The sequence below is a fragment of the Stegostoma tigrinum genome, chromosome 17 (assembly GCF_030684315.1).
Source record: "Stegostoma tigrinum isolate sSteTig4 chromosome 17, sSteTig4.hap1, whole genome shotgun sequence".
Lineage (NCBI taxonomy): Eukaryota > Metazoa > Chordata > Chondrichthyes > Orectolobiformes > Stegostomatidae > Stegostoma > Stegostoma tigrinum.
In genome coordinates, this window is record NC_081370.1 from 58,715,951 (window position 1) to 58,737,341 (window position 21,391).

The 21,391-nt window shown below is 41.1% G+C and overlaps 1 protein-coding gene across 3 annotated transcripts in view; it reads right to left on the reverse strand.

Moving 5' to 3' along the window:
• prmt3 (protein arginine methyltransferase 3) overlaps positions 1-21,391 on the reverse strand; it is a 172,221-nt gene that overhangs the window by 51,605 nt on the left and 99,225 nt on the right. For 2 of the 3 annotated variants that reach the window (XM_059652185.1, XM_059652184.1), the window contains 2 exons: positions 18,022-18,209; positions 10,095-10,181 (listed from right to left, as the gene is read on the reverse strand). In XM_059652185.1, the coding sequence (XP_059508168.1) occupies positions 10,095-10,181; positions 18,022-18,209 (275 nt within the window). Of the gene's footprint in view, positions 1-10,094; positions 10,182-10,643; positions 10,764-18,021; positions 18,210-21,391 lie in introns of those variants that run through there. The other variant, XR_009446857.1, reaches the window with a different exon arrangement.

Sequence of the window (21,391 nt, forward strand, 5' to 3'; positions counted from 1 at the left end):
TCATGCCTCTGTAGTCACCTTTATTTAGCTATAATACCATTACCTCTGGTTCTATATTCATCCTGTCAAATTGTAGACTAGGTTAAATCATATTATGCTCACTGCCTCCTGAGAGTTCCTTCACCTTAAACTCCCTTATCAAATCTGCCTCACTGCACAACACTACACCCAGAATTGCCTGTTCCCTAGTGGATTTCATCATAAGCTGCTCCAAAAAGCCACGTCATAGACATTCCACAAATTCCTTTCCTTGCAATCCACTACCAACATGAATTCCCCAGTCCATTTGCATATTGAAATCCCCCATGATCACCTTAACTTCGTCTTTCTTTCACACCTTTTCTATCTCCTGGTGTATCTTGTGCCCCGGCTCCCGACTACTGTTTGGAGGCCTGTACACAATCCCAACTATGGTTTTTTAACCTCTGCGGTTCCTCAACTTTTACCCACACAGATTGCACACCATCTGACCCTACTTTGTTTCTTGCTATTGATTTAATTTTATTTCTTACTAATAACGCAAGCCCAGCGCCCTCTGCCCACCTGCCCATCTTTTCAATAAGATGTATATCCTTGGATATTCAGCTCCCAATCCTGATCTCCTTGCAGCTACGTCTCCGCGATGTCCACCATGTCATATCTTTCAATTTTGATGTGCACCACAAGCACATGTACCTTCTTACTTACACTGCGTACATTCAGACATAACATCTTTAGTTGTGTATTAACCATCCCTCTTCTCATGATCACTCATTTATCCAGTGCGCTTGAAATTGGATTCCTAATCCTTTTCAAACACTTTGTCCTACTTGCGCCTGTGCTGGAGACTTTAATAACCTCTCCTGAGTCCTCCTTTCCCGTCATTTTTTTCACATTTTTCCACACAGTGGAATCTACCCCTACAGATGTTCACCCACTTCCTTGCTCCCCACTGGGTAAAGTTATACCCTTCCCCTCCTCCCCACTTTCTAGTTTAAAGTTCTGTTGTCCAACCTATTTAACCTTTTTGCTAGAACATTGGTTCCAACTCAGTTCGGGTGGAGACCATCCCAGTGGTATAGATCCCTCCTGTTCCAGTACTGATGCCAGTGCCCCAGGAAAAGGAACCCCTCTTTCCTGCACTACTCCTTTAGCCACGTGTTTAATTCCCTTATTCTTGTGTCGCTATACCAATTTGCACATGGCTCAGCAGAAATCCAGAGATTATAACCCTTCAGGACCTGCTCTTTAATTTTGTTCCTAGCTCCTGATAATCCCTGAACAGGTCCTCTTTCCTGGTCTTGCCTACATTGTTTGTTCTGACATAAACCACAACAACTGGATGCTCCCCCTCCCGCTCCAATACCCTTTCAAGCCAGTCAGAGATTTTTTTTTCCTATTCATTTCTGTGGGGTGTGTGCATCGCTGGCTGGCCAGCATTTTCTTGTCCATCCCTAGTTGCCCTTGAGCAGGTGGTGGCGTGCTGCCTTCTTGAACCGCTGCAGTCCACATGCTGTTGGTTCACCCACAATGCTATTAGGGAGGGAATTGCAGGATTTTGACTCAGTGACAGTGAAGGAACAGCGATTCATTTCCAAGTCAGGGTGGTGTCACGGTGGAGTTTGCGCATTCTCCCCGTGTCTCTGTGGGTTTCCTCGTGGTGCTCCAGTTTCCTCCTACAGCCCAAAGGTGTGCAGGTCGGATCGAGTGGCCACGCTAAATTGTCCCATAGTGTCCAGGGGTGTGCAGGCTAGGGTATTAGTCATGGTAATGCAGGGTTGATGGCGATAGGGTGGGGGCATTGGGTCTGGGTGGGATGTTTTTTGGAGAGTCAGTACAGAGTTGATGGGCTGAAAGGCCTGCTTCTGCACTGTAAGGATTCTATGATTCTTGGCAGTGGTTTTTAACTGGTGTGGAAGCAATGGTTCGAACAGTCTTTGCCTGTGCTATAGACCTCCATGATTCTATGTTGCACTCTGAGGTATAACTTGTCCAGTTGTAACATCAACTAAGATCACACCAATTACAGAGTGGTGGTGCTTCAATAAAGGGAACATGACCTACACAGCAAATTGTGTCAATTCCATTGTTTTCAGGAGGAGACATTCACTGAAGAGCGCGGTGAGGAGGAATTTCTTCTTTCAGAGGGTAGTAAATCTGTGGAATCTGCAGAGGGCTGTCAAGGCTCAGTCATTAAGTAAATCCAAGGTTGGGAGAGACAGATTTTTAATCTTTTTGGGGAATCAAGGGTTAAAGGCAAAAGGCAGGAAGGTGGTGTTGAAGATGATCAGGTCAGCAATGTTATTTTTCCAGTAGTGCTGCAGAACCGATGGGCTGAATGGCCTACTTCTGCTCCTATGTCTTATAGCCTTTTGGAGGTGCTCCTTCAAAATATTCAAGGATTCTGCTTCTGCTATAAAGTTCCAAAGACTCTTGACCTTCTGTGAGGAAAGTGAATCTCCTTATCATGTCTTAAATAGGTATTAAACAAATCATCTCTTACCACTTCAGCCTTCCCTTCTCCTGCTCCTCTAACTCCTCCTTTGTTTAGTTTTCTGGCTCAAGATTAGTATATTTCAGCTGTCCCTCCAATGAACTTTAACTCATACTTTTCATTAAGCAGCAAACAGTGTCTGCTGAATATGAACAATTGTTGCTGCCCCTCATTCTCTGCTTCACCTCTGCAACAGTCACAGTGCACTCACACCAAGCTGTAACTTTCTGTCAGCAAAGTATCTCACCCATTTCTGGCCTAAGCTCAACTGATAGCGGGTGCTAAGAAATAGGATCTGACACAAATGCCTGAGCATGTATTAACTGTGTGGGACCCAGTTGTCAAAACACACTGTCCATAATAAAACCAGGAAGCCTTTAAACTTGGTTTATGGCTCCACAATGCAAGGTTAGATATACTGCTGCTATGGATCAATGAAGCTGCAAAAACAAAATCGAAGTGGATTCAATTATAACACCAACAGACTTTATTTACTCATATAATGTCAAAAGCACCAAAACACAAATTACCAAGATCTCCAACTGACGCTAGTAAAGGAAAGAATTTATTTTCCATTCAGAATCCTCTAAGACTACCAGGAGTTTTGTTTCGAAATCCAACTGGATTTGACAGGCCTGCACCATGTGATCATGAGCGCAATCAATTTGCTGATATCAGACAGAAAACCCAAGGCATTATCAGGTTTATTTTATTCTTTACTAATTTCTCTCTGACTCAAAAGGTTAACATGGGATACAGTAACTTGAAATCTATTGGGATCTTAACACATAAGTTCGGAAAATCCTGACTGCATTTCTCTGCATTTCTGATGATATCCACATGCTTACAAGTTTTAAGTGTCTAATGGCGCAGAAGGTCCAGGTTCAATTCCCCCCATCCTGTAGGTCATAACAATTCTAAGCAGATTGATTAAAAATAATTTTCATTTCATGGTTGTGGAACACTTGCTGATACCTCACCATTTGTGGGTCAACATTCATTTGAGAATCTTGATCATGGGTGTCAATGGGGACACTGTGAGACACAACCAATCTAGTTAGCCATTCTTAGCTCAAGATTGCATGGTCCATCCAACAGCAATGTGTACCATCTCCAAGATGCACAGCAGAAATTCACCAAGGCTCCTTACAGAGCTCCTTCCTTCCATGCAATCACTTCCATTCATAAGGATAAGGGCAGCAGATATATGGGAACACTGCTGTCTACATGTTCCCCTCCGAGTCACTCACCATCCTGACCTCTGGGTCAAACTTTTGGAAATTTTTGATTTGATTTAATTTCATTTGACTCTTTTTTGTCACATACACTAGGTACAGTGAAAGATTATATTTTGCATGCAGTACATGCAGGTCATAACATACAAAGGTCATACAGTGATTGAACAGAGTGAGGAATACAAAGTTATGACTGCAAAGAGGGTGTACAAAAAGAAAGATCACTATTCTGAAATTTGAGAGGTCCGTTCAGAAGTCTAATAACAGTGAGGAAGAAGCAGTTCCTGAATCTGTCAGTTTGTGTGTTTAAGTTATTGTATCTTCTGCCTGATGCAAGAGGTTGGAAGAAATTATAACCAGGCTGGGAGGGGTCTTAGATGAGGTTGGCTGCCTTTCTGAGGCAGTGAGAAGTGTAAATGAGAGTCAATGAATGGAAGGTTTCCTTCCCCAAGGGCAATGTGGATCAACTTGCAGTGTATGGACTGCAGTGGTTCAAGAAGGCAGCTCACCCCTACCTTCTCAAGGGCAAGTAGGGATAGGCAATCAATGCTGACCAGCCAGTGATGCCTACATCCCATGAATGTATAAAATTAATGTTCAGATGTACCATTAGCGCTAGGTGTACTGCCATTCTGACAAATTATCATGCTGTAGCTCACCAACACCTTCTCAATGGCAGTCAGGGATGGATGACAAATGTTGGCCCAGTCAGCAATGCCAATGTCCCATGAATAAACAAAAATACTAATCGCTGCACAGTCTGCTTGAAGTTAGCTATCACAGCAAAACACAGGGAATCAAACTTGGGAGTTTCTCGCAGCTCAGTTTCTGACACTGTCAATGTGCTGAAGTTTAAGTACAGTTTTAAGCAGGTTTGTTTGTCTTGTTCGACTGTTGAGAGAAGTATTAAAGATGAACGTTGTCAGTTCAACTTAAATTGGAGTACCATCCAACAGATCAATAACAGGAATTCACTTTTTTGGCCATAGTCTAATACAATATTGATCGTTGCTACAAGAAAGAAAGGCTTTTAATAACACAGCGTTGGTTATTGTAGAAGACAAGCCACAACGTCTGATATAAGATAACATCACTCTTTATGTCCTCACACACAGACATGTAAGTAGTTGTTTGGTTTTACAAAACTTAAGAACTGTTGAGAAAAGCCACATTTTGTTCAAGACTTTCACCAGACACAGATCAGGACAATTTACGTGAAAAAAAATTACAAGGGGAAAACCAACATTTATGCTGCATGAAAAGACAGTGCTGGGCAACTAGGAATGGGCAATTAACACTGGCCGAGCCAGGTATGCCCACATCCTAAGAACACATTTTTACAATCACTGTGAACCCTCGGCTATGCCTTATTCTATCATGGCATGTGGCTGTGCCAGGATTTGTCACCCATCCCTGAGTGCCTTTGAACTGAGTGGCTTGCTAGAGCATTTCAGACGGCAGCTAAGAGTAAACCACTTTGCTGAAGTCTGTAGTCACATGTAGGCCAGACCTGGTAATGACAGCAGATTTCCTTCTCTAAAGGCAATTGGTGAACCTGTTAAGATTTTCCAACCACAAATGACAGTTTTGTGGTCACTATTTCTGTGATAAACTTCCCATTTGAACTCATGCCTGCAGACCATTAATCTGGGCATCTGGATTATTAGCTCAGTGCCATCACATCCCTGTAAGTAGTCCAATCTGTTTCCCACACTCCGAGAGTCAGAATAAAGTTTCCCTTCACCTCCCCAAGCTTGCAACCCAACAGCCTCCACACTCAATTATCTCCATGACCACCAACACCAGTGTAATGCCACGAACAAATCTACCTCTTCCCTCTCAGTTGAGCATTTGGAAAGCACTGTAACAGTATGGTTCCCAACACCCCATTCTGTTCCTTTCCCATGGCATTCCTGTAAGGAAGCAGGGGGCCCCGCACCCTTCGGAGTTAAGGGCCAAAACATCTGCGGGAATAGGAGCTAGAGAATGAGCCAGGCAGAGCTACAGGGAATCTGTCTGTGTTCAAAGTGACGTTAATACAGCTGATTGAGAGCAGGTGATTCTCCACTTCAGGCTGCACTAAGGTAAGAGGTGCAGTTTCTTTATTTGAAAAAGAACTTAAATAATTTACTCCTTGGCTGAAATTTAGGGTGACAATATTTTAATTCAACGCACAGCTCAGCGGAACTCAACCCCAGGAGTTGCACAGCCTGCAGCGCACAAGAAATCTTAGACACTCCCAGATGACCACATCTGCAGAAGTATCCCCCGGCTGGACCAGCTTGAGGGCTGTCTTTCAGAGTTTGCTGTGCCTCCAGTCAAGACAAAGTACATCCACTAGGCTGAGAATTACTCAGAGACCACATGTTTAGGCAAGGTCACCTCTAGCTGAAGGAAGTACAATCAGGGAAGGAATGGCTAACCACTAGTCAGAAGAAGGTAAGCATTAGGCAGGCATGTTGTAAGGAAAGCACAGAGTGTACTTCACTCAAGAACAGTTTTTCTGAGTTGGGCAGTTCCTCTGGGTAGGTCAACCAGAACTCAGCTGCACAAGATGGAGTGAGCAGAAAGGGAGGGAAAACAACAGTGACAGGAGATTCAATAGCGAGGGGTACAGATGGGCATTTCTGTGGTGACAGATTTGACTCCAGGAAGGTGTGTTGCCTCCCTGGATGGCACTGAATGGCTGCAGTGCATTCCAAATGGAGAGGTGGAACAGTCAGAGATCATGGTTCATACCGTGGCTAAAGACATAGGTATAATGTGGAATGAAATCCTACAACAAGAATTTAGGGCGTTGGGTAGTATATTGAAAGCTTCTGAATTTGAAATTTTACTTGTTCTGGTTGCCTTAACCCTCGGCTCTTCAGTTATCTCACCTCTCCCTCTCCTTTTGGATTGTCCAAGTCTTCTCTTTCCTCACCCCTGTGCTTGCTTAAAACTAGCTACAGCTCAATATTATCTTCCCTAGTTCTAACAAATGAATTGAAATTATGACCACTCTAGATTTAGTTCTCACATTAAAATTAGGAAAATTGTGAAGCATAGATCAACAAAAAGTAATTTCATTGATTACCACCTTTCTGCAAAGCATCCCAAATATCCTTTCTCCTGGACTTTTTCCCAATGTTTTAACCACCTAGTGAACAGCATTATAGTGTTTCTCCCAGTTGTTCACCCCATGAAAGAAATTTTAAATAATTTCCCATATTATTTATCTATGTTCTTTGCATAATTCAGAGATATTAGGGAAGGTAGTCATGTCAGTGGACTAGTGTAATCAATTAATCCCTGTCTAATTCTCCCTCCCTTTCTGCTCACTCCATCTTGTGCAGCTGAGTTCTGGTTGACCTACCCAGAGGAACTGCCCAACACAGAAAAACTGTTCTTGAGTGAAGTACACTCTGTGCTTTCCTTACAACATGCCTGCCTAATGCTTACCTTCTTCTGACTAGTGGTTAGCCATTCCTTCCCTAATTGTACTTCCTTCAGCTAGAGGTGACCTTGCCTAAACATGTGGTCTCTGAGTAATTCTCAGCCTAGTGGATGTACTGTGTCTTGACTGGAGGCACAGCAAACTCTGAAAGACAGCCCTCAAGCTGGTCCAGCCGGGGGATACTTCAAATTCTATCGCAGCAGATAGTGGAATTTAAATTCAATAATAAAATAAAACTGGAATTAAAAAGCTACCTAATGCTGACCATGTAGTCATTGTCATTTGCTATTAAAGTTCCATCTGGTTCTCTAATGACCTTTCGGGGAAGAAATCTGTTGTCTATACCGAAATGTGACTCAAGACTCACAGCAATGTGTGGCTGGCTCTTAAATGCCCTCTGGGCAACTAAATAACTATTGGCTCAGCCAGCGACGCTCACAAATTTCAAACATCGTTTCTGATGGGGTGGATATTTGCCTTCCCCCCGGAGGTGGCAAAGGGCTATTTATTGTCCTTGGACTGACACCCAGCTCCTTCTTAAGACCATAGGAGTGGAAGTAAGGCCATTCAGTCCATCGCGTCCACTCCGCCATTTAATCATGGCTGATGGGCATTTCAACTCCACTTCCCTGCACTCTCCCCGTAGCCCTTAATTCCTTGTGAGATCAAAAATTTATCAATCTCTGCCTTGAAGACATTTAACGTCCCGGCCTCCACTGCGCTCTGTGGCAATGAATTCCACAGGCCCACCACTCTCTGGCTGTAGAAATGTCTCCTCATTTCTGTTCTAAATTTACCCCCTCTAATTCTAAGGCTGTGCCCACGGGTCCTATTCTCCCCGCCTAACGGAAACAACTCCCCCACATCCACCCTTTCTAAGCCATACATTATCTTGTAAGTTTCTATTAAGATTTCCCCTCAACCTTCTAAACGCTAATGAATACAATCCCAGGATCCTCAACCGTTTATCGTACGTTAAACCTACCATTCCAGGGATCATCCGTGTGAATCTCCGCTGGACATGCTCCAGCACCACTATGTCCTTCCTGAGGTGTGGGGCCCAAAATTGGACACAGTATTCTAAATGGGGCCTAACTAGAGCTTTATAAAGTCTCAGAAGAATGCTTTCATATTCCAACCCTCTTGAGATAAACGCCAACATTACATTCACTTTCTTAATCACGGACTCTACCTGCAAGGTAACCTTTAGAGAATCCTGGACCAACACTCCCAGCTCCCTTTGTACTTCTACTTTACGAATTTTCTCACCGTTTAGAAATTAAACGTACATTTAAAGGGGGTAAATTTAAAACAGAAATTCTTGCCACCTCAACAATTAAGTTCTGGGTGAGAAGGTCCATGGGGAGGGAACAACTCCACAACTCACCATCAAGTCTTTATTAAACAATCAATTAAAGGCCTCAACTCAACCTCCCTCAACAGCAGTGTACATCTGCGATGTTAAATCTCCCTCATCATTGTTTACAGTGACTTTAGCTACATGGATCTTTAGCTCAGGCGCTTTCTTCTGAAACCTGTCCCTCACCTCCTTTAAAATCATCTCTTTCAGCAAGCATCTACCGTTCACAGTTGATTCAGTGTGGGATATTTTTAATTCATTGGATGTGGGCATCATTGGCTGGGGTGACATTTATGACCATTCCTAATTGCCCGGAGGGTATTAAGAGTTGACCACATTTCTGTCGGTCTGGAGTTACATGTAGGCCAGACCAGGCAAAGATAGCAGGCTTCCCTCCCTAAAGAACATTGATGAACCACATGGTGTTTTACAAATTGACAGTGTTTGCATGGTCACCATCAGGACAATTTTTAAATTGAATTCAAATTTCACCACCTGCCACAGTGGGATTCAAACTCATGTCCACAAAATATATACTTGGGGGGCAGTTCTGGATTACTAATTCAGTGACATTATCAATGCATCACTGCATCCCAACTTTGTTTGATAACACTCCTATGAAGTATCACTGTTTTGATAAAAGCCCAAGTTGTTGCGGGAAGCAACGTCCTGGTTGCATTATCACTAAATCATTAATCCAGAGACACAGGTAATGACTCTGGGACCTGGATTCACTTTGAAAGATGGTGGAATTTGAATTCAATTACTTAGGATCTCAATTCTCTGGAATTAAGAGTCAAATTATTACCATGAAACCATTGCTGGTTATCAGGAAGAACTGTAAAATCCTTTGGGGAAGGAAATCTGCTGTCTTTACCCAGCCTAAGCCTACACATGACTCCAGACCCACAGCAATGAGGTTGATTTTTTATTGCCTTCTGGTCAATTATGAATGGCCAACAAAGCCCATGTCCTATGAATGAAGGAAAAAAAAAGGAGGCAGCATAAAACTTTGTTTCAATTAACACTGCATACATCTGAAAGGTGTTAAATTGCAGCAACTTTATACTTTTAATATAAAGTATATAATTGAAATACCAATTATTCATAGTGTACATTCAGATGTATTTCTTTTGGTGCTGTTGGAAAATAGGTCAAGTAGGAGGAATGACAAACTAAGGATCACAAACCACCTAACTGAAGTCTTAGCACCAAGTTTAGCAGCAAACTAAAGAGAAACAATATGTGGAATGCACATTATGAAGCACTGTGTACATCAGTTACCAGGCTGTAACAGAAGTTAGAAACTTAATTATTACATATAACAAATAGTTAACAACAATTCTACAAAATATAAAATAATATCAAGAAATATTGTTAACAGGCTCAAAACTATATCTAACATGTTTGCATGTTATTGCAATGGCATTAATGAACTAACATGCCCTAGCTTGGTGAAGAATTGTCTAATGAACAAACCAAACAGATCTTCCTTTTGACACTAATTTGCTTCATTACCAAACTGTAAATCCAATTAACTTTCAGACTTCTTGCTCGAATTCAGCCTTCTCTTGAAATAGACCAACTCACCACACATTCATGATCCTTCGTTATCTTCAGCGAGAACTTCGAGGTGAAATCCAGATCTGCAATACCGACCTTGTTGCAGTCGATCGCCTGGAAAACAAGAACAGTTTTCCAGAAAAGCAGTCATCAAGATGCCAGGACATTACACCAAACTGAGCATACTGGACTGAAAGAAATGGCATGTTGCCTATTCCATTTTCTCTCTCCACCTAATTCCACCTGTTTCTCTGGAGGCTACTTTTCAAACTGGTCTGCCCACTTTCCAAAGACTAATTCAATCAGTGCGAGCCAATTTAGTGCATGATAAAATTCTAACTCCTGATGCAAGGCCACTTCACAATTCATTCATAATGACCCAATAATCTTCCAACATCATTTTGATGTTCATCATGTACCTCAAGTCAGAACTAACATTTTTAATAGCTTCCATTCCAGTGCTTGGAATATATTTAATTGATGCACTCCTGTGTAACATTAGTCATTGCACTGATAAATGGAAATTATATCTTTCAAAAGAGCAACAGTAATGAGTATTATTAAAATAGCACTTACCACAAAGAAAGCAACTTCATGTAGGTTGCGCAATTCACACAGTTTGTTCATAAATCACTTGTACCCCGTTAAGGTATTCTTATCATTTGAATCTCTGTTTCTCATTTTTACAAGAGCGTCCTACAGATCCAAAGGAATTACCATGACAAAATGCAATCCCAAAATTGACACAAGAAATGGAAACAAGTTGGCATTCTGACTGTGTTTCCTGAATTATACAATGAAGATCTTAATAGAGAGTGAGCATACAACAGAGTAACTTACTTGCACCCAACATTCAATTGACCAAAGGGTCTACTATAATTCTGTTTTCCATGATTATAACATCATACAAGATGCAAGATGCTTCATTCTACCTGGCAGGGAATACTTTACGACCACATGATCATCAGACAAAGGAGTAGAAATAGGCCATTCAGCCCATTGAATTTGCTGCATCATTCAATGAGATCGTGGCTGATCCAACAATTTTCAGCTCCACTTTTCTGCCTTTTCCCCAAAACACTTGATTCCCTTAGAATACTGCAGAAATGCTTTGCTGTCAAATTTGCATTCTTGTTCAATCTTGCATCTGCAACCCTCTGCTTAAAACAGATTGAAAGGCTCCATTAACATTTCCTCTTTTCACAATTCTTTCATGGGTTGCAAATATCTCTGTGAAAACTGTCACTGATCGCTTGTCTATAAGGGAAGGCAGTGGTGCAGTTGTACTGGACTGTTAAAGCAGAGACCCAGATGAATTTCTGGGAACCTGGGTTCAAATCTGCCATGGAAGATGGTGGAATTTGAATTCAATTATAAAAAAATCCGAAACTAAGGGTCTAATGATGATCACGTATCCACTGCTGATTGTTGGACAAACCCATCTGGTTCACTAATGTCCTTTAGGGAAGGGAACTGCCATCTTTACCTGGTATGGCCTACATGTGACTCCAGACGCACAACAATATTGGTGACTTTTAACTGCCCTCTGGGCGATTAGGGATGGGCAATAAATACTACCTTACCAGTGACGCCCTCATCTCATGACTGAATTGTTTTAAAAAATTTCCTACAGAAAGGCTGTGGCGGGTCAATTCCTCAAAACTCTACCACATGTGAGGTCTAGGTGTACACACAGTTCTGTCAGATACATACGGTTCCAGGTTTTTGAACTTCTGGCAAAATGAACCAAACTTCAGATTTATGACTTACACAAACCAATGCTGCTTTTGACTTTGGTTGGCAACTTCAAGAATAAAAAATGTTAATGATTGCTGCAGATGAATAATTTGAAGTATGTGATCATGTGCATAGCTATGTCTTATCACTGACTCTTGCCCTGGGTTTGTATATTTGCATGTGTCCTGAGACCTTATAGCAAAGATATCATGGGCACTACTTCCTGATCAAGTACAAACTGTACAACAATTAAAGCAATGCCACATTCGCTGATTAATTCGGAAGCTGGTGAACAACTTTTATTGGTAACAAGAGTGGTTGACTCTTCACTGCTGTGGGCAATTAGGGTTGAGCAATAAATGTTTGGTTAACCAACGACATCCATATCCTGTCAATGAATAAAAACAAAGGAAATGGGGTAGGCTGTTTAGGATTTGGAGAGATTTGTTCACTCAGAGAGTGGTGAGCCTGTGGAATTCTAATACATGTACAAACAGATACAAGAACAGCTTCTTCCCCGCTCTTAACAGACTTTTGTACGGACCTCTGAAAAGTTCATTTTGATCCCTCTCTCTCTGCACTTTCTCTACAGCTGTAACAGTGTATTTTGCATTCTGCTCCACTATCCTGATGCACTTTGTATGGCACGATCTGCCTAATTAGCACGCAAAATAACACTTTTCACTGTATCTCCACACCTGTGACAACAATAAATCAAATATCATCAAAATCAGTTGAGGCCAATACATTGAATGTTTTCAATAGTATTTACATATAGTTGTTAGGACTAAAGGGATCAAATGGTATGGGGAGACAGCAGGAACAGAGGACTGTGAGTTGCATTATCAGTCATGATCATATTGAATGGTGGAGCAGGGTAAAAGGGCCGAATGGCCTACTCCTTCTCCTATTTCCTACGTTTCAAAGAGCTACGTTGGGCATGACGGGCTGAACAGCTTCCTTCTGTGCTACATGATTTCTCTTACTATTTTCATTTTTGCAGTCTCATGGTTAAATTCTGTTTCTTTTGGTTTTTAAAGCATTATGTGAATCAGTTTAGTCATCACAGTTTACAAACACAAGGATGACTAATGGCGCTTTAAATTTATTTTATTTACATATTAAATGAGAATAATAAGTTTTTTTCATTAATTGCCTCTATTTGATGCTTAACCTAATGAAATTGGATTTCATAGAACTGTGGAACATTCCCTAAACGCATTCAGCGTGGCTGACTGCTTTCCCCAACAGGCACCAACCTTTGTGTCATTCAGCAACATAAACAGCAATGTGGAGCTCCCAGACCATGCAAACAAAAAGCATTAGATTAAACAAATGAAAGCTAAGAATGTATACTCTCACATTTTCTGACACCTTAATGAGTAGGGGCTTGGAGGAACATAAACAAGGGAAATGTACCTTTGGGCAAGTAAACATTTGAAAGTAGCTGACTTTAATGTCACTAGCTGACGTTTCATTCACGAGGAAGCCACTGTCTGTTAAATGTCCATGTGCTGCAGAGTGTGAAATGGAATCTGTAATAAACTACCCAGAGACCACTACCCATATTTGAACCTAGCCATTTTTTTTAGCAATATTCAGTTAATTTCAATCTGGGTTTTCTTCATGCAAGCTTATCAAGACATGGCTCCAAATAACCTTCAAAAATTGTTAACTTATTGCTCATAAATTTGAGTAAAATTCAGCCTTTATGAAAATTATGCTCTTTTCTCCATTCTTAAACTCATTCATGAAAAGACCAGCACAATGACAGCCCCTTCTAAATCCATGAGCTCTAACTCCGAGAAAAACAAGCGGCATTGCAAAGGGAACACCACCCTCTCCAACATGAAAGCCATCCAGACATTCGGAATGATATCGACATTCTTTCATTGTCATTGGGTCAGGAATCAGGACACCCTCCCTCACCAACAGCACATGAATTGCAACGTTCGACAACAGCACAATGTCACTTTTTCAGGGGCAGTTAGGAACTGTCAACAAATGGTGGCCTTGCCAGTGATGCTCGCACCTTAAGGACAAATAAAGATGAACCCAAATCCACTTTGTGTTAATTTAAACTCCAGTAAAGTACAGATTTGATGATCCAAGAGACAGTGATTTGCAATATGTAATTTGATAGGACCAAAATAATCTCATGAAGAGAGGCTGGCAATTCTTCCAAATCAACATCGACATCACCTTCTTTCTCTGCAGCCACGTTTTGCAGCATTAATGAGTATTGCTCTCCGGCTTTCACGATCTTTGACAGCAGCCAACATTTTGGTTTTGGATCTGTTCTGCTTCTTAAGCCGTCAGTGCATTCAGCCCTTCATCACTTTCTCAAACATTGCTGAACACAGAGATGAAGATGAACCTTCTTATCTTGCATTCAACAGAACTGGGATGCAAGAATCTAAATTTTAAATGGGAACACCAATTTATACAGCATGGGAACAGCGTGATCAATAGTCGGATCAAGGTTAGCCAAGAGATGCAGCAGGATCTGTTAACTGTCCATCTTAGCTATTCGCCTCAGACCAGGTGAATAGACTGGCCAAGGTGTAGCCATGGGGATTGCCGCAATGATTCAGAGTGTCCATAACCTATTTTCAATGAAAAAGGTGTAGTATATACACTAAAAACATCTGCCAACACATGGGTCCTGTTCGTAGGTAAACATCTCTCATTTTTACAAGTCACTATTAGATCACAGAATATTACAATGTAGAAGGGGGCCATTCAGCCCATTGTGTCTGCACCAGCTCTCCAGAAGAGCACCATACTTACGGCCAATCTCCTGCCTTGTCCCCATGTCCCCAAATAGCATTACTGTCCAAGAAAACATCCAATGGCTTCTCGAATGCCTCATTTTAACCTGCCTCGACCACAAATCCAGGCTGTACATTTCAGACCTGGTCATTCATCTCACATGACACTTACTTCTTATGCAACAATGTTCTAGTTTCTCTCTCCCAAACATCAAACTGAGAAACTCTAGTCATCACTTGACAATCATTTGAAAATAATTCTTGTGTTTGCTTTCCTCATCAGTTGAGATTGTGTGCATATGTGTCAAACCAGAAGTATAAAAACATCACTGTCGTCTTGATCTTCCATTCTCACAGAATACAACCATAAGCTCTTACAGCACAGAAAGAGGCCCTTTGGCTCATCATGTCTACACCAATCCTCATGCACCGAACTACTTTTGTCCTATTTTCCAGCATTTGGCCCAGAACTTTGCATGCTATGGGGTTTCAAGCATTCATCGAAATACTTCTTAAACATTGTGATGGTTCCTATCGCTACCACTCTTTCAGGCAGTGAGTTCCAGATACCCACCATCTGATTGAGAAAATATTCCCCACAAATCCCCTCTAAACCTCCTACAGCTTAAAATCTATGACCCCAGTAATTGAGATATTCAAACTACCATCTACTATGAGTAAAAGTTTATTCCTACTCATCAGGTTGCCCCTCTGCTCTAAGGAAAGCAATTCCAACCTACCTTCATAGCTGAGTCACTCCAGCCAAGGAAACATCTTGGTAAATTACCTCTGCACCCTATCTCTGATCTGCAGTGTGGTGAATAGATCTGTACAATGTACTCCAATATTGTGGTCTACCTAACAGCACAACTGTTTACAACTCCATCATAAGGGTTCAGGCAAAGGGTCACCACATTCAAAATGTTCGCTCTGTTTTCTCTGTTCTGTTTAACTCTCTGTTCCTGTGTAATATCAGTGTTGTAAAATACAGCAAAGATCATTGTGTGCTGAAGATCTCAAACAAAAAACAGAAACTGCTGGAAAAACTCAGAAGGTCTGGCAGCATCTGTGAAGAGAAAAGAGTTAATGTCTTGAGTCCAGTGACTCTTCATCAGAACATTGTGAAGAAGGAGTTGAATTATTATTTCTGCTTTCACTGCATAAACACTGCCAGGCCATCGTAAGTATTGTCTTGGTTATATTCCAGTTTTGACGTGTATATAGTTACACTGGCTACATGTAGCATGTTAGTAATTTTCTTCTGTCTTCCACAGACAGATTCTTATTTCTAAAGTGATGTGACACTTTTGCGAAGTTTTATTCTGCAAGTATTGTTTGTTTCCAGAGGCCTTGATTACATTTCCCAATAGACGTTATTCAGGCACCTAGACAGGAAAATGAATCTATGTGCTTTAATGACCTCGATTTCACAGCTGTTCTGCAACAAGGTGTCATGTAAACCATTCCTTTGACATTGCCACACACACCAATTTATTGCAGTTTGGTGGTAACCTTAACCAAACAAAACATCACCAAAAACAAACAGATTGTATGTTCACCTTCCGCGCTCTCCAGAAGAAAAGCGGCTACACTTCAGAAGTCAACCATTAGCTACAAAGCACCATGGAACATCCTGAGGGTTTGAATACCGACACAATTTCATGCCTCCTCATGTACTGTTTGTTTGCTCATTTGGTAGCCCTCACGGCAGTTTCAATGTGCCTCTCCTTCACCCCAGCTCCACCTCTGTGAATCTGACCAGTTGACCTTCAACTCTTAAATCCAGGCCATGAATCCAAATCAGAAATAGTTGGGGATTGGCAAAATTTAACTTTAGGGGATTTCACTGACCCGCTCTCCCCTCACCCGAACATCAATCTATGAACAAGTACCCACTGTTTCCTATATTTCAGCTAACTACTTACCTCTTGCAGAATTCAGCTTAAGCTACGTGCTTAACATTATTAAAGACATTTGGAATACCTCTTTACTTGTAATTCGAGTATACATGTTGAAAATAAAAATCAATTATAGTATCTCTAAAAGCATTGTGTTTTGCCTCCTTCACGGAGGCAAAAAATGAATTTATGTTGTGGTTAATGTTTGCTTACTCAGCGTTGATCACAGCACAATGCAATGTGAAAGTAATGACTAGCAAGATATTAACAGGCCATTTACTAGTTAGATATTATCCAGTGCAACATCTCTTAGCTTGAACAGCAAACTGGTGTGGAATCATTGATAATGGGAACTGCAGATGCTGGAGAATCCAAGATAATAAAATGTGAGGCTGGATGAACACAGCGGGCCCAGCAGCATCTCAGGAGCACGTGTGGAATCATAATGATTTGTGAACATGCTACACCATGGAATGTTACACAATAATGCCACACAGAGGCAAGAGTCTTAACTTAGTTGGATTTAGGCAATGGAGAGGGACCAGAGCCATAATGTCTACATCAAACATAAAGGACAAAATGAGAGGGGTTTACAAACGTGTTCAAAATACTGAAAGGTTTTGTTAAGACTGGATACAGAGAAACTGTTTAGAAACATAGGAATTAGGAATGGAAGTCGGCAAATTCAGCCCTTCAAGCCCTCCACCTGTTAATGATCATGGCTGATCTTATCCTGGTCTCACCTCCACTTTCCTGCCTGCTCCTCATCTCTGATGATAAACAGAGGACACATGGTTGGAAGATAATTGGGAAAAGGAGCAGTAGGAAATGAGGAGGCTTTGTTTTGCTTCACTCAGAGAAGTATGATGAAAATGAATGTGCTGACTGAAAGGTGGGTGAAAGCAGATTCAGTAATAAATTCCATAAATGAATCAAATAATGTGTTTATCAGAACAGCTCCCTGATTCTTTAACCTAGTAATGATAACAATGTTTATTCTTTAAATTTGTGATTCATTAATGAATGCTTTTTATTACCAAGACTGAAAATGAATGAAGATCTTTACACTAACATGCAGTCATTTCAATGTATCTTAAGAAAAACTAACTGCAACATATATCACAAATATTTTTTTGAAACCTCAGCTGGCCTCAATGCAGTGAAAAGCTACTGTAAGCACAAAACAACTTCCACATTTATGCTTCACAGATAGTTGTGAAAAACCCAGTTTGTAAGACAGAATTTCTGTTATAGGTTGCCCTCCGACACACTCTGAAAGATGACAGATCACCATACAATGTACAAAGCAAGAACTCTGGGACTCAGCAGAGTTTAGCACTACCTGGCAGTTTATGTTCCAACACAAGATTACAGCGTGGGCCTGATTAATCAACTTTAACCATTCCACTTTCAACCCTGTCACTATCACTCTTTCGTGATCCTAAATATCAGCATTTACTTGCACGCTGCATGAAAATTCGCATTTGTGCCAACAGTGCCTTCAGCATTTAATTTGATGAAACTCTGCAGCTGACTGACAACACGTACCTTGACAATGCAGGACTCTGAAATTAGGGTGTCAGCATTTATCACTTCCACCACAGCTTCTGGGATCACTGCCTTCTTCATACAGGACATCTTAAAGCCATACACATCCTCCCAGAAAGCTACTCGTTCATCGTGTTTCTTCCTGTCACCCACTGCTGTCAGGCTAATAGTGCAGTTATCAGGGTACACTGAAAGAGAGCAATGAGACCATTAACCCAACTGTGGAAGGAGCAATGTCGGATATCACCAAATTGTTACAGCACCGGAAGAGGCCATTCACTCCATCACCTGACTCAATATTAACTCATTGGATTTGGACACTTTTAAAATTATTTGGTCTCTAAACGGAATGAAGCGAGTGACAAACATCTGATGACATGAGGGTAATACTGCCATTGACCATGTGGAGAAAAAAAATTGAGCCATCCATCACATGTAAAAGTTAAGAACCACAGGAGCAGGGGTTCTTCTCCAAGGATAAAGATACACAGTGTTTCACACTGTTTTACACTCACCAGAAACCCCATTGTTGTCTTCTGCCAAACTCATACAGGTTTTCATCAGCAAAATGAGAGATCTGAAACAATTCTAGGTTTCCCTTACATTTGTGCAATGGATGGGTACAGGTCATTTCTTTAAAAAAAATCACAAACTGAGTCTGTATTTATAAATCAGTGCATTCAGGTTTTCAATTTGGTGACAAACAATATTCTTCACTCTTGGTCCTTTTGCTTCAATGGCCTTTAAACTTTCCAACAGAACATATTTGTCCCTTCATTTTTACCTTATTAGCACAGTAATTGAATAATTATAACTGCACATGAGCAAAATTAACAAAGCGCTGACTGGACAGGGAGGAAGAGCTCTCCTGGCTACTTGCAGAGACTCACAGAAAGGATATCTGTGTCCTTCTCAATTCACTGCTTAAAGCCACCTTGTCTTTGACAGAAGCTCACGTGACTGACGAGCAAAATGCAAAGCTCTCTGTATTTTCAGAACGGCATGCAAACTGCAGAACATCAAGAATGAATCGAAGCTGGTGCTGGGTGTTTGGAAATGTACACTCGGGTCAGGCCTATGATTAGTGCAGCTCAAAGAACACAGTCTTACAGGAATATTTTTGGGAGGGAAAAAACACACTTCTATTGTTTTGCATGTTGAGAGACCTGGGTTGCTTTTGCAAGGCTGACTTTTAGAGACATTCTCTCTATTTTTCAAACTGTGTTAAAGTCCAGCTTTCATTTTGGGAATGAAGATACATTTTAAATGGGGGAAAACAAACTATAACCCCTTCAATACTGACCATGGCATGACACATCCTAGCTAACTCATAATTACAGCTAATGCGAGTTTTGACGTTTTCCCCAAATAAAACATGCTGTGATCTGGAGCTAAATAATATTAACTGCTCAAAATTCAGCAGCATCTCACAACTGCTCTTTTCCACCAATAAACAATTGCCTTAGGAAATCAAAATGATGCAGTGCTCTGTTGCAACAAGGCTTTTGAGGCAAGCTAGCTTGTTGATTAGCCAACCTTGACTAATGGATCAACTGACAGAATTCACACACACTGAACCAATTTCCTCCTCTGTTTCCAATCTCATTTTCATTCTAACAAACTGGGCTGGTGACTGAGTGTAGCTGTTTCTCTTTAAAGAAAAGCAGGTCTCATTAGGTACACAGCATCGAGTTCCCACCCCACACACAGCAGCTCTGCAGGGTAACCGACCTTGGTAAAGCTAATCTTACTCCCAGGCTAAAATAATTTTACTCCTATACTGAAATAATCCTGCTCCCAGACTGAAAATTATAGAAACATCCTTTTCCAAAAATGCGATGTCCAATAATGTTCTATTTCTGAACAAAAACAATATAACCAAGCAGGAAAACAGAGCTATAGAGGATCTTGTTTACTGGATGTTTGTTTGACAACATTGGGCAGGGTTTATGGAGGTGGCACTGAAAGCAGGTGGGACCTGAATTTAGCATCGCCCGCCAGCATACCAGTCTGCTGGCACTGAGCCACTTTTGAGAAGGACAGGTCAGGGACATAACAGTTGCCCGTGAGCAAGTGGTGGGCAGCCATCTGAGATCACTTAGGGGCTTACTAAAGAGCTGCTCCTGAGGTGATGGAGTTTGCCAATTGGCAGGTGGGCAGTCGAAACATGGCCAGGGAGAGGAGATGGACACCAGGTAGGAGAAGAAGCTGCAGAAGTAGAGATTGGAGGGTTTCGAACCACTGGGACCCTTCCCTCTACAAGTGCATGGTTGCTTCTTGCCATTCATATGTTCCAGTGAAAGTAATGTGCTATTTTGATGTTGATATGCTCTAAATTAAAAAATCTTCAGTGTATATTTATGTATTGTAATAAATTTAGATTGTCAATTTAGCCTAAGCTGCATAGACTGCTGGCATAGTGTTTTACAACATCAAAATCAGAAGGAACAGTTGACAATTCATAGTATTATCCTTACAAACATAGCAAGGTGATAGTGGATTGTATGCCTTGTGTCATGGTATACATGCTCAATACGTACAGTTTTGTGTTATGTGCTTGCACAGGGTTACCAATGGATGTTGACTATTGAAGTAAGTGCAAGTAAAACATGTAAGCTTTAAAAATACTCTTGCAAGTAAGAACATAAAATATAGGAACAGGAGTCGGCCATTCAGCCATTCGAGCTTCCTCTACCATTCAATAAGATCATGGCTAACCTGGTTGTGTTCTCAACTTCATTTTCCAGCCTAACTGTTGTAACCCTTGACTCTCTTGACTGTCAAAAACCTAGCGAATTCAGCTTTGAAAAGATGTACAGACACCTTTTGGAGAAGGGAATTTCATACTCGACCAACTCTCTGTGAGGAAAAACATTCACTTCATCTTTATCTGAAAAAAGGGCATGCCTTATTCATAGCTATGTCACCTGGATCTAGTTTCCCTTATGAAAGGAAACATCCTCCTCATACCCAACCTGCCGAGTCCTCTCAGGGTCTTATATATTTCAATAAGATCTCACCTCATTCTTCCAAACTCCACGAGTTACAGGCTTAGGCTGTTCAAACGTTCTTCATAAAGTAAGTCCTTGCAAAGGTCTCCTTCCCAAATTTTAAAAAATGTAAACTGTTACGCGCATTTTACATCACCAGCAATAATTTATACTTGGAGTAACATTAAAAGATCTCCAGAAAGTGAGATTGATTTCAATTTATCTGGATTTCAAAAGCAAGTCTGACCGTGGGCAGAATAGAAAATGTTTCAAGAGGGCCAAAATTCTATGGAAAAGTAATACAAAGTGCTAGAGGGTGGGGATTAATGGAGTGAAGGTGGGCTTATGACTGACACTGACCTTCCTTCCATTCTCATATT